This window comes from Otolemur garnettii, unplaced genomic scaffold (genome assembly GCF_000181295.1).
Source record: "Otolemur garnettii isolate 467f Iridium unplaced genomic scaffold, OtoGar3 scaffold00001, whole genome shotgun sequence".
Lineage (NCBI taxonomy): Eukaryota > Metazoa > Chordata > Mammalia > Primates > Galagidae > Otolemur > Otolemur garnettii.
Window position 1 is genome coordinate 72,403,245 of NW_003852396.1, and position 11,389 is coordinate 72,414,633.

The following is an 11,389-nucleotide window of genomic DNA, read 5'->3' on the forward strand; positions in this document are numbered from 1 at the left end:
GATGCACTTTGGGGGTACAGTGTGGTGTTTTCATACACAATCCAAGACACTTCCATCAAACTGGTTAACATAGCCTTCATGTAACTTTCTTAGTCATTATGTCAAAACATTCAAATTCTACTCATAGAAAGATTCACTTGTACCCTTGCAAAATGAATATTTTATTTTTTTTATTTTTTTTGAGACAGAGCCTCAAGCTGTCCCCCTGGGTAGAGTGCTGTGGAGTGCAGTGGTGTCATTATAGCTTACTGCAACTTCAAACTCCTGAGCTCAAGTTATCCTCTTGCCTCAGCCTCCCAAGTAGCTGGGACTGTAGTTGTCCGTCACAACACCCAGCTAATTGTTTTATTTTTCATAGAGACAAGGTCTCACTATTGCCCAGACTGGTTTCAAATTTGTGACCTCAAGTGATCCTCTTGCCTTAGCCTCCCAAAGTGCTGGGATTACAGGTGTGAGCTACCATGCCTGGCTTATTATTTCAATTTTTATAGTAAGAAGCAAATCTAGAAAAGGAGATTACACACCATGAGTAGAGCTCAGTTCTAGTTTTTTGGCCCTCCCCTTCCCAGCTTCTGCATATTTTCTACCAGAAGATTCTGTAGTTCTCACACCTTAGTTCCTAACTACTTTGATGCCAAAAAAATAAAAAGTCATATGGATAGATAGATGGACACATGGGCCTACCCCAGATCAAATAATTCAGAATCTCTTAAGGTTAGGCCGGTTTGGGAGCCACCACTCTATTCTGTGTTAGCAGAACAAATCTAAATCCTGAACTAACCATTTTTTCCCATCTAAGGAGGCAGTTTTGTGAAATGAAGTGAGGTGTTTTTTGTGTGATTTTTCCTTCTTTCTTTTTTTTTCTTTTAGTTAGAGCTTTTGAATCAGCTCTACCTATATTCAAATTTGACATTTGCTCCTTGCTAATAACTATCTCCTATGGCTTATTGTGAGGATAAATAATACAAGTAAAGATAAATGTATGTAGTAGGGCCTAAACAAATGTTCTTTTCTTCTCTCTTTCTGTCTTCTATATTATGTTTGAACTCCTAAGTCTTGGAAGCAGGAACTCCAGGATTGTTCCCTATCTCTGATTTGGAGGTTGGGTGGAAGTTAACTTGAGTAGGTATGCAGTGGTCTGCAAGATGATCCTCACACTTTCCATCCTTCAGAATGATAAAGGAGGGAGTAAGAAACAGATGCCATGGCTCGGCGCCTGTGGCTCAAGTGGCTAAAGTGCCAGCCACATACACCTAAGGTGGCGGTTTCGAATCCATCCGGGCCCACCAAACAACAATGATGGCTGCAACCAAAAATAGCTGGGCGTTGTAGTGGGTGCCTGTGGTCCCAGCTACTTGGGAGGCAGAGGCAGGAGACTCACTTGAGCCCAGGAGTTGGAGGTTGCTGTGCGCAGTGATGCCATAGCGCTCTACCCAGGGGGATAGCTTGAGGTTCTGTCTCAAAAAAAAAAAAAAGAAAGAAAGAAACAGATGCCACTGTCTATCCCTGTAGATCCTGCCTTACGGCTGTAACACCAACCACCCTGGAGCACCTTTGGGGCTGGTACATGCTCCTATTTCTCCTTCAGGGTTTGCTTTTCAAGAAGTAGCCTCTGGAAGTTCTGGGAGTCAGAAATGTGACTTGGTAAGCCTGGAGTGTGTTTCCAGGGATGTTGCCTCCTATAGGCGCCAAGGAAACACAGGAGAGGCCCAGAGGACTCGGAGCCTGTGGAGCTAACACCTGTGGGCTGGTGGGACTTGCCATGGAGGTGGCACTGTTGAAGTGGGACATGTGTTTCCAGCTGCTTGTCCTGGCTTAGCAGTTGGTCTCTAGAAACCCTGTGGAAATACCAACCTAGAAGGCCAATACCAAGTTTTGGACTTCTCCTGTTTTCTTTTCCCTTTCCCTCTTCATGGGTAAAGGTCAAGGGGCTCCTGAACTCCCTATAACCTGGTGGAATAGCTCTGGCAGTGCAGTATCGGTAATGCAGACAGGTTGAGGCTGACTCCCTGGCTTGGGGGAGTTGGTGCCCTGACTTGCTTGTTCAGCATTTGGCTTCAGCCTGGGTTAGAGGGTTCCAGGCAGGGCTTATATGTGGTCCTGTGTCCTGAGAAGCCACCTATGGGGAGACTCGGGTGTCAGGAGGTAGAGTTGAGGGTCAGAAGTGGATGAGGGAGGCTTTTCCTAGCTCCCAGAAGATAGATTACCAGGCTTCAGACCAGTGTTATATCGCAAGTTCCTTGAAACCAGGTGTCTTAGGGACATTTCTGACTATGCTGCCATGCAGGAGTTTCAGAAGATGGGCTGAGGGCTAGAAGAGGAATCTGGACTAGTTATGTGGGTGCTGGGACAGAACAGTTCCAGTGGTTCTGGAGTCCCCAGCTTTTACTTTCTCAGACCAGCTGAGGCCTTGTGAAAATCAGAGAAGGAACACAAGGAATGAAGAGCCATGTGCTCATGACTCAGAGATGCCCAGACCAGGGTGGGGGCTCAGTGAGGGGATGGCCTTGTGATGAGGGGGAACAAGAGCAAAAGCTGGAGGCAGAAGTTTGAGATGGGAGTGTCAGAGGGGTTTTTCTTAAATGTAAAAATGAATACATGGGCAGATTTTGCAACACCACCCAGCCTGCTGTCTTCTCAAATCTGCTCCCCAGGCTCTGCCTGTTCCCCTCCCCGCTCTGTGCTTCCTCCCCTGCTTCACCTTTCCCTGTCCTTTCTCATCCTGTTCCTTCTGTCCCACCCCAGGCCCTATGTCCACTCTTTCCCTCTTTCCTCTTTTCTCTCCCTGGTGCCCTGTTCATCTCTGTTTCAGTCCCTCTGGCTGCCTGCCCTGGCCCTTGTCCTATGCTTTAATGTGGGGCCCATGGGAACTGGAGTTCACAGCAAAACAGGAAGAGCCCATGAGCAGGAAATTGGGAATGGGGCAGGGGGTGAGCGACCAGCAGTAACCTTAGCTCCTTGCCGCCCACATCTGGACCGAAGCATCTGTAGAGCTCTCAGCCTCTTCCTTGCAGCCCACCAGCCCTGGTTTCTTCCATCTCAGCCCTTCCCTGGCCCATCAGACACAAGAGGCAATAAGACACCATTGCTCTGGACTCTGAAATAGCACAAAAAGCACAGAGTAGAGTGAGGACATCTGGATTCTGATCCTAGCTTGTCCACTAACTGTGTAGTCTTGGAAGAGGCCCTCATGTGAGCTTCATTGCTCTATGTCAAATGGGGCTCTGATTGCTTACTCTCCCCCTATCTTGTGACTGTTCTGAGGACCAGAAAAAATAGGTGTTTATACCACATATGGAAACAAGCACAAGGTTCATGTATGGATTCAAGGTGATGGGAAGACTCAGCTGGAGTGAAGAGGTAGCGATAACTGCTGCATTTCTTGAACACTGTGTTCTACACACTGCTGTGATCTATTATTTCATTCTCAACAACCTTATGTGACAAAACTATTATTACTATTCCTATGTTAAAGATAGAGAAACAAAGATTCAGAGTCATCAAGTAACTTGCTCGATCAAAATCACACAGGTAATAAGAGGCAGAGCCAGGAATTGAACCCAAATTCTGGGCCCAGAGCCCAAATGCTAATTCACCATGCTGAGTTAAAATTGACTATAACTAGCAAGTATAGTATGGAAGAGGATCAGATTTTTCTTGTTTATTTACTCATTTAACAAACAGGAACCCAGGACCTACTCTGTTACCTCCTCTGTGCCAGCCCTTGTTCCCAGGGTTATTTGGCACATAAAATCAATAAAACGTGGTGTCTGCCTTCAGGGATAGATTTCATGTCCCAGACGCAGGGCAGGAAGACTATGGCTATAGTCTCAGTAGATGCCGGATAGAGGCTGCCATTACTTCAGATGGGACTGTCCCCAGATGAGGCAACCTGCATACCTTCCCAGGTCCATTCTAGGATGGCACCTGGGTTGCTGGCCACCTGCCACCCCACCCCTAACCCAGGCTTGCCATTGCTCACAGCTGACTTCCTACCAGCCCGTCTCTCCTAGCCTCATCTCTCTGTGGCCCCTGCTGGGCACCCACATACAGAGATTCCCTGCAAGGCCCAGCACCTGCCTCTTTCCACCCCTGGAGTTCTACCAGCTTGGCTAAGGCTTAGAGCTAGTCGGGAGAGCTTCTTGGCCCCTTCCCAGAGGCAGTGGAGGAGGAGGGAGGCTGGGAAAGCAGGCTGGGGCTTGGTGTTGCAATTCCAGGCTGTGCTGGGACCTTTGCTCTGCGAGGTGTCCATAGAGGGGAGGGAACGCTGACTCTGGAGGCTGCTGGGATTGGGGTGGGGGTGCCTGGGAGGCAGTCCTTCTGTAAGAATAGCTTAGAGCTGCTGGGGTGAGGAAGAGGAAAGGGGGAGACCTGGAATTGTGCCGGTCTGCAAGGAACTATTACTGTCTTAGTTGGGGGTAGAGGGTAGGGGTGGCGCTAGGCTGAGGGGGTGGCTAGCTGGGGAGGAGTCAGGCTGGTGGGGAAGCTGCTCTGTGGGCGGGGGCTGAGGAGGCGAGGGCTCCAGTCGGCTCCGGCTCCGGGTCGCCAGGCAGGAAGGAGAGGTGGCCCGACCCCTTGGCAGTTCCTCCCCTCAGCCTTTCCCTATACTGCTACTTCCCTGGGACGCCAGGTCCCTCTTGTGCTCAGCTCCAGCTCACCGCGCTTAGACTTCTGGACAAGGGATTGCACCATTCTCTTCTCCCAGCAAGGGGGCTCCAGAGACTGCCCAGCCAGGAAGTCTGGTGGCCTGGGGATTTGGTGGGTCTGCTTCTTAGCAGCAGCCTGGTCTCTGTGTGTGGGTTGGGGTGGAGGGATCTTTGAAAGGGGTCTCCAGTAAGAAGTAGGGGTGGGTGGGTGGGTGGGTGATAGTGATGGAAGCCCAGGACAGGGATGAGGGTCTATTTAGATCCCAGAATAACTCATGAGGGGTTGGGAGGAGGAGGTCCTGTATACAAAGTGGGAAGACTTAGAGGCAAGAAGTTGCTGCTGGGATCTTGGAAAGTGGCAGGAGTTGAGTTTCTCTAATAAGCAGCATGTTTCACTTGGTGGAGGGAGCCTCAATTCTATCTCTTGATCTTGCCCAATTTGGCTGTCATTGCTGGAGTGAGGGGGAAGGGGCCTCAACAGAAGGAGGGCAGATGTACCCAAACATTTCCTGATGGCCTAGAGGGGGAATTTGGGGAGAAAGGCAGGCATGGTGTCTGGGAGCTCAGACTCTGGAGTCAAGGTGACCAGGCCTGGAGTCTTGGCTCTGCCACTGCCCAACCGTTATCTATAGGCAGTGTAGTGAATCTCTTTTTTTTTTTTTTTTTTTTTTTTTTTTGAGATGGAGCCTCAAGCTATCCCCCTGGGTAGAGTGCCATGGCATCACGCTCACAGCAACCTCCAACTCCTGGGCTCAAGCGAGTCTCCTGCCTCAGCCTCCCAAGTAGCTGGGACTACCGGCGCCCACCACAATGCCTGGCCATTTTTTTGGTTGCAGCCATCATTGTTGTTTGGCAGGCCCGGGCTGGGAATTCAAACCCGCCACCTTAGGTGTATGTGGCTGGCGCCTTAGCCGCTTGAGCCACAGGTGCCGAGCCTAGTGAATCTCTTTGAACTTCAGTTTGCTCATCTCTAAAATGGGTTTAAGAATAGTCCTGAGCCAAGCATGGTGTCGCTTGCTGGTAGTCTTTGCTGCTCCTAGGTTGACATAGGAAGATTGCTTGAGCTCAGGAGTTCAAGGCTATAAGAGTATGTGAGTGTGCCTGTGAATAGCCATTGCACTGTACCTCCAGCCTGGGCAACATAGCAAGACCCCTATCTCAAAGAAAAAATAGTCTTGATTTCATAGTGATAGGTAAAGCACATAGAGCTTTAGTGTAGACTAATAGTGTATGGCAAGTAAGTTGGCTGATGTTGTTAGTGTGAATAAAAGACAGGATCAGGAGGAAAAGGGAGCTGAGGCCAGGAAGGAGCCCAATTCCAGAAGAGAATAACCTGGGTCATTCCTGCAGGGCAGTGCCTTGGTAATGTCCAAGACTCCAGGAAGAGATGTCCTTGTGGCTGGAGGCCCCGGTGCCTGATGTTTCTCCTGGTAAGTTTTCTCCATTCCAGCCTTCTCCCCTGAGCCCAGATCTTAGGCTCCTCTCCTCCCTTACAAAGCAATCTCCCTCATTACCTGCATTCTGCTCTCCTACAGAGAGCAGTACAGAGCTCATTCTTAGCCTTGCCTGCCTCCTGCCCAGATCACCTCTGTCCTGGTTCTGGTGCTGGCCTGTGCAGGTACCCGCCCAATCCTCCCCAATCTGGGCTTGCTGCTGGGAAGAGTTGGCATGCCTGGTGCTTACCCAGCTCGGGCTTTAAAGAGTTCTGTCTGATCAGAGATGAATGCATGCCAGTCCCACAGGGGGACAGAGGTTAACGTTTTAATTTAAGGTCTTGAGATACAAGGGACTATAAGTAACTAGTCCTAGAACCCACACAAACCCTAGGGTCTCAAGCCTGAGCTGGGGCTTTGCTGCCCTCTAAGCGTGGGGCTGAGTTTGCAGTTCCCCAGCTATGATGCTGAGGAAGCGGTCTGGGATGGAGCCTAAGAGTCTTTTCTGCTGCCCTTTTGGGTCTCAGACACTGCAGTGGAGCTGTGGGAGCCAGATGCACAAGATGTGAGCAGCAACTGCATCCTTGGAGGAGAAGCTAGGATGCCCCAATCTGTTGAGATGGGACTGGAGGCAGCAGAACCCAAAACTCTGTTCCCCAGGGCAGAGCCCCCTTCAGAACCTGCAGGTGAGGAGCTTCTGGATTTGAAGGAGGTAGGAGCTCCCTGGATCTGGGAGGGGTTCCTTATAATATCATGGTGGGGTCCAAAGGCTTTGGAGTTAATTAGGCCTGAGTGATCTGAGTGTGAATTTTGTCTCTACCTTTACACCTTTCTAAGCCTCAATTTCCTTATCTGTGAAATGGAAATAGTAATATGGTTGTTATAAGGATCAGTCCATATAAAGGGCTCATGCAGTGTGCAGGGCATAAGTGCAATTGGTGAATCAGAGTTTATAATAGAGAGACTAGACTGTATCATGAAGGGAATGCAGGGCAGTGGCTGGGTGGGAGAGAACAGTAAACTTTTTCCTTGGGAGAGAACATTAAGACCCTTCCCTGTTTCCAGAGTTCCGTCCACAAAAGCGAAAAAAGGGGCCAGCGCCTAAAATGCTGGGGAATGAGCTGTGCAGTGTGTGTGGGGACAAGGCCTCCGGCTTTCATTACAACGTGCTGAGCTGTGAGGGTTGCAAGGGCTTCTTCCGCCGCAGTGTCATCAAAGGAGCACGCTACATCTGCCACAGCGGTGGCCACTGCCCCATGGACACCTACATGCGCCGAAAGTGCCAGGAGTGTCGGTTTCGCAAATGCCGCCAGGCTGGCATGCGGGAGGAGTGTGAGTGTCCAGGACTGGAGTGGAGGGAGAGGCTGAGTGAAAGAGGTGGGTCGGGGTGTGAGGGCATCGGGCACCTGAGCCTGCAGGGTGAAGAGGCTGAAGCGGGAGGATCCCTTGAGGCCAGGAGTTGGAGGCTGCAGTGAGCTATCGTTGGACCACTGTACTCCAGCCTGGGTAACAGAGTGCGACTCTGTCTCTAAGAAAAAAAGGATCTGGCTCGGCACCTGTGGCTCAAGCGGCTAAGGCGCCAGCCACATAAACCTAAGGTGGCAGGTTCAAATCCAGCCCGGGCCTGCCAAAACAACAATGATGGCTGCAACCAAAAAATGGCCAGGCGTTGTGGCGGGCGCCTGTAGTCCCAGCTACTTGGGAGGCTGAGGCAGGAGACTCGCTTGAGCCCAGGAGTTGGAGGTTGCTGTGAGCGTGATGCCATGGCACTCTACCCAGGGGGGATAGCTTGAGGCTCTGTCTCAAAAAAAAAAAAAGAAAAAGAAAAAAAAGATCTTTTTCTTGCCTTTCTCCAGCGATCTCCGCTTTTTTGGAGCCCATACCACCCCTCTATGCCCCATCCTTGCTTCCTGTCTCACCTCTTCTTTCCTTACACCTGTTCCTGTCCTTAGGTGTCTTATCAGAAGAACAGATCCGCCTGAAGAAACTGAAGCGGCAAGAGGAGGAACAGACTCAGGCCACATCCCTGCCCCCAAGGGCTTCCTCACCTCCCCAGGTCCTGCCGCAGCTCAGCCCAGAGCAATTGGACATGATCGAGAAACTGGTTGCTGCCCAACAACAGTGTAACAGGCGCTCATTTTCTGACCAGCTTCGAGTTACGGTACTTGACAGATCTGGGAAGAGGTGGCTGCACCCAGAGCATCAGTGGGCTTCTTGACGTCTGATTCAAAGCGGTTTGCCTTTTCCCTCCTTGCCTTGCTAAGTAGCCTTGGCCCATGGCACCAGATCCCCAGAGCCGGGAGGCCCGTCAGCAGCGCTTTGCCCACTTTACGGAGCTGGCCATCATCTCTGTACAGGAGATCGTTGATTTTGCCAAACAGCTGCCTGGCTTCTTGCAGCTCAGCCGGGAGGACCAGATTGCCCTGCTGAAGACCTCTGCAATTGAGGTGGCTAGAACAGGGCAAGGGATAAAGGGAGAACCAGATTGGGGTTATCTGTGGGAGGGGCCTCCAGACATCCCACTGGGAGAGCCAAATCCAGTGGGAAGTGGGGATGAGGAGAATCGATCTTCCCTCAAAGGGGCTATGTAGCAAGACCAGCCCTCCTAGATTGTGTTTGAGATCTGCTACTTGTATGCAGGTGATGCTTCTGGAGACATCTCGGAGGTACAACCCTGGGAGTGAGAGTATCACCTTCCTCAAGGATTTCAGTTATAACAGGGAAGACTTTGCCAAAGCAGGTGGGAACTGAGATCACAAAGGGATTGGGGTTGGATGGTCAAGTGATTCTGGTCATGGGCCCATAGTGACTACAGAGACATAGGTCCAAGTTTTAGGTGGCTAGAAAGGGAAGGATCCTCTTTTTTTTTTTTGCAACAGAGTGTTGCCCTCAATAGGGTGCCGTGGTGTCACAGCTCACAGCAACCTCAAACTCTTGGACTTAAGCAATTCTCTTGCCTCAGCCTCCCAAGTAGCTGGGACTACAGGCACCCACCACAATGCCTGGCTATTTTTTGTTGTTCTTGTTGCATTTGTCATTGTTGTTTTAGCTGACCTAGGCTGGGTTCAAACCCACCAGCCTGGGTGTATGTGGCTGATACTATAACCACTGTGCTACAGTGCTGAGCCTCCTCTTGTTTTTTGAAGACAGAAAATTAGAATGCTGATGGACCTTTGTCCTGTGTTGCTTTACGCCAGTGGTTTTTCACACTGTTTCCAAGGAATCTGAGGGGTTTCTGGAAGTGTCACTTTGGAGGAGAAACAAGGAAGCATAGGAATTGTCTTTCATCCTTACTTTAACCAAACAAGAAGCTCCATTTAAATCTGCATTATATATTACGCTTCTGCATAACATTTTGCTTAAAAGATTTTACAGCTAGAAAAAGAAAGTTTGAAAACTACTGCAAAAACCTTTTAGCAGTCAAAAAATGGACAAATCTTTCTCAGATGTGCTCTTTAGGGATCTTGGAGGCTGATTTTCCCTACTCTATTTCAATCGCTCTTTCTAATAAACTGGCAAACTGGAGCTGAAATGTGGCACATGAGTCCAGAAGGGGCAGTTGTAAGAGTGAATGCATCTATCCTCATCCTATATTGGGAGTATCTTCTCCAAGAATAGTTCACATTGGCTCAGCGCCTATAGCTCAACCGGCTAAGGCGCCAGCCACGTACACCTAAGGTGGCGGGTTCGAATCCCCAGCCCAGACCTGCCAAACAACAATGACGGCTGCAACCAAAAAATAGCCGGGCGTTGTGGCGGGCGCCTGTGGTCCCAGCTACTTGGGAGGCGGAGGCAGGAGACTCGCTTGAGCCCAGGAGTTGGAGGTTGCTGTGAGCTGTAATGCCACGGTACTCTGCCCAGGGGGACAGCTTGAGGCTCTGTCTCAAAAAAAAAAAAAAAAGAATAGTTCACATTGCCACTCTCTAGCTGATGCTTGCTTGGGGGCTAAGCACACGGCCCCCTCATATTCAGTTGTTGGTAATGTTTGTATTCCAGGAGCAGGGCTGGGAATAGATGGGAGGCTGAGAGTTTGGAAGTAACTGGAACTGAGCCTGCACAGGAGACCTTGTAGCTTGATAGCTGAATAGGTCTGTAAAATATGGTTGATGCTGTACCTCCATTCTCAGGGATGGTAGATCTGTTTCTAGGGCAGAGTCCATAAAGCCTTCCCTGGTTTCAGGCCAGTTCATGTACCTCTTATCCCAACACAGGCCACTCAGTGAACTTTCTAGAAAGGCCTCTTTTAACATAGGACATGACAGGGCTGTTTGTGTACCTCTTGCCTTGTCTAGTGCCTAGGGTGCTGCCTGAATATATAGGCACCTAATCAGGGTAATCTGATGACTGTGCTCAGGTTTAAAGCCCAGCCCCAGGCCAGGTGCAGTGGCTCACACCTCTAATCCTAGCACTCTGGGAGCCTAAGGTGGTGGATTGCCTGAGCTCAGGAGTTTAAGATCAGCCTGAGCAAGAGCAAGGCCCATCTCAAAAAAATAGTCAAGTGTTGTGGTGAGTGCCTATAGTCCCAGCTACTTGGGGGGCTGGAGCAAGAGGAACGTTTGAGCCCAAGAGACTGAGGTTGCTGTGAGCTATGATGCCCTGGCATTCTACCCAGGGTGACAGAGTAAGTGTCTCAAAAAAGAAAAAAGCCCAGGCCCACTTCTCTACCAACCCACCCTTCCCCTAAATTGTTATTATCCCAGACCTTCTCAACCAGGGCCTTCTTTTTCTTTGGAACATCTTCCTTTCTAAACCCTTCCCAGGTCTAAGGTCTCTGTGTTCCTTCAGCACTCGTGAACTTGTGCTGTCTGAATCTGTACCTATTTATAGATTTATTTACATAAGCAGTTTTGATGTCATCATGTTTGTCTTTCTCATTTCATCAGTGAGGTCTTGAGGAGAAGGGACAGGGGCTCTATTCTGTCAGGTCTTCTTCCCCCTCTACATCCACTACCATTTGCTGCACGTGGTGGATGACTAATGACACAGACTGAGCATGTTTGAGGCATTCATTCAGTGAGCATTAGCAGACCCTCCCAGGGGCATAACCCAATTCCAGAACTTCCTCTGTACCTCTGTAAAAAGGGGCTGTTTGGCACACTTTGAGGCTCAAAACCTCACCAAGAAATGCTTTATAAAATAGGAGTTGCCCATTAAATGGACCAATACACAAATCTTGATAAACATCAGGGTAAAAGTACAGGAAGTGACTAATCAAGAAGCCTCAAATGGAAAAGTATAGCAGATGGTTGCTGAAAGAAATCTGACAAAGCCTAGGGAACATGTGGGGTGCAGACTTTTTTTTTTTTTTTT

The 11,389-nt window shown here is 49.6% G+C and overlaps 1 protein-coding gene across 2 annotated transcripts in view; it reads left to right on the top strand.

Moving 5' to 3' along the window:
- Window positions 1–4,469: 4,469 nt before the first annotated feature.
- NR1H3 (nuclear receptor subfamily 1 group H member 3) overlaps window positions 4,470–11,389 on the top strand; it is a 9,451-nt gene continuing 2,531 nt past the window's right edge. The window contains exons 1-7 of one of the 2 annotated variants that reach the window (XM_003781292.2): window positions 4,470–4,758; window positions 5,997–6,076; window positions 6,607–6,765; window positions 7,145–7,411; window positions 8,032–8,240; window positions 8,347–8,526; window positions 8,720–8,819. In XM_003781292.2, coding sequence (XP_003781340.1) covers window positions 6,034–6,076; window positions 6,607–6,765; window positions 7,145–7,411; window positions 8,032–8,240; window positions 8,347–8,526; window positions 8,720–8,819 — 958 coding nt within the window. In that variant the 5' untranslated portion in view covers window positions 4,470–4,758; window positions 5,997–6,033. Of the gene's footprint in view, window positions 4,759–5,996; window positions 6,077–6,181; window positions 6,265–6,606; window positions 6,766–7,144; window positions 7,412–8,031; window positions 8,241–8,346; window positions 8,527–8,719; window positions 8,820–11,389 lie in introns of those variants that run through there. The other variant, XM_012802889.2, reaches the window with a different exon arrangement.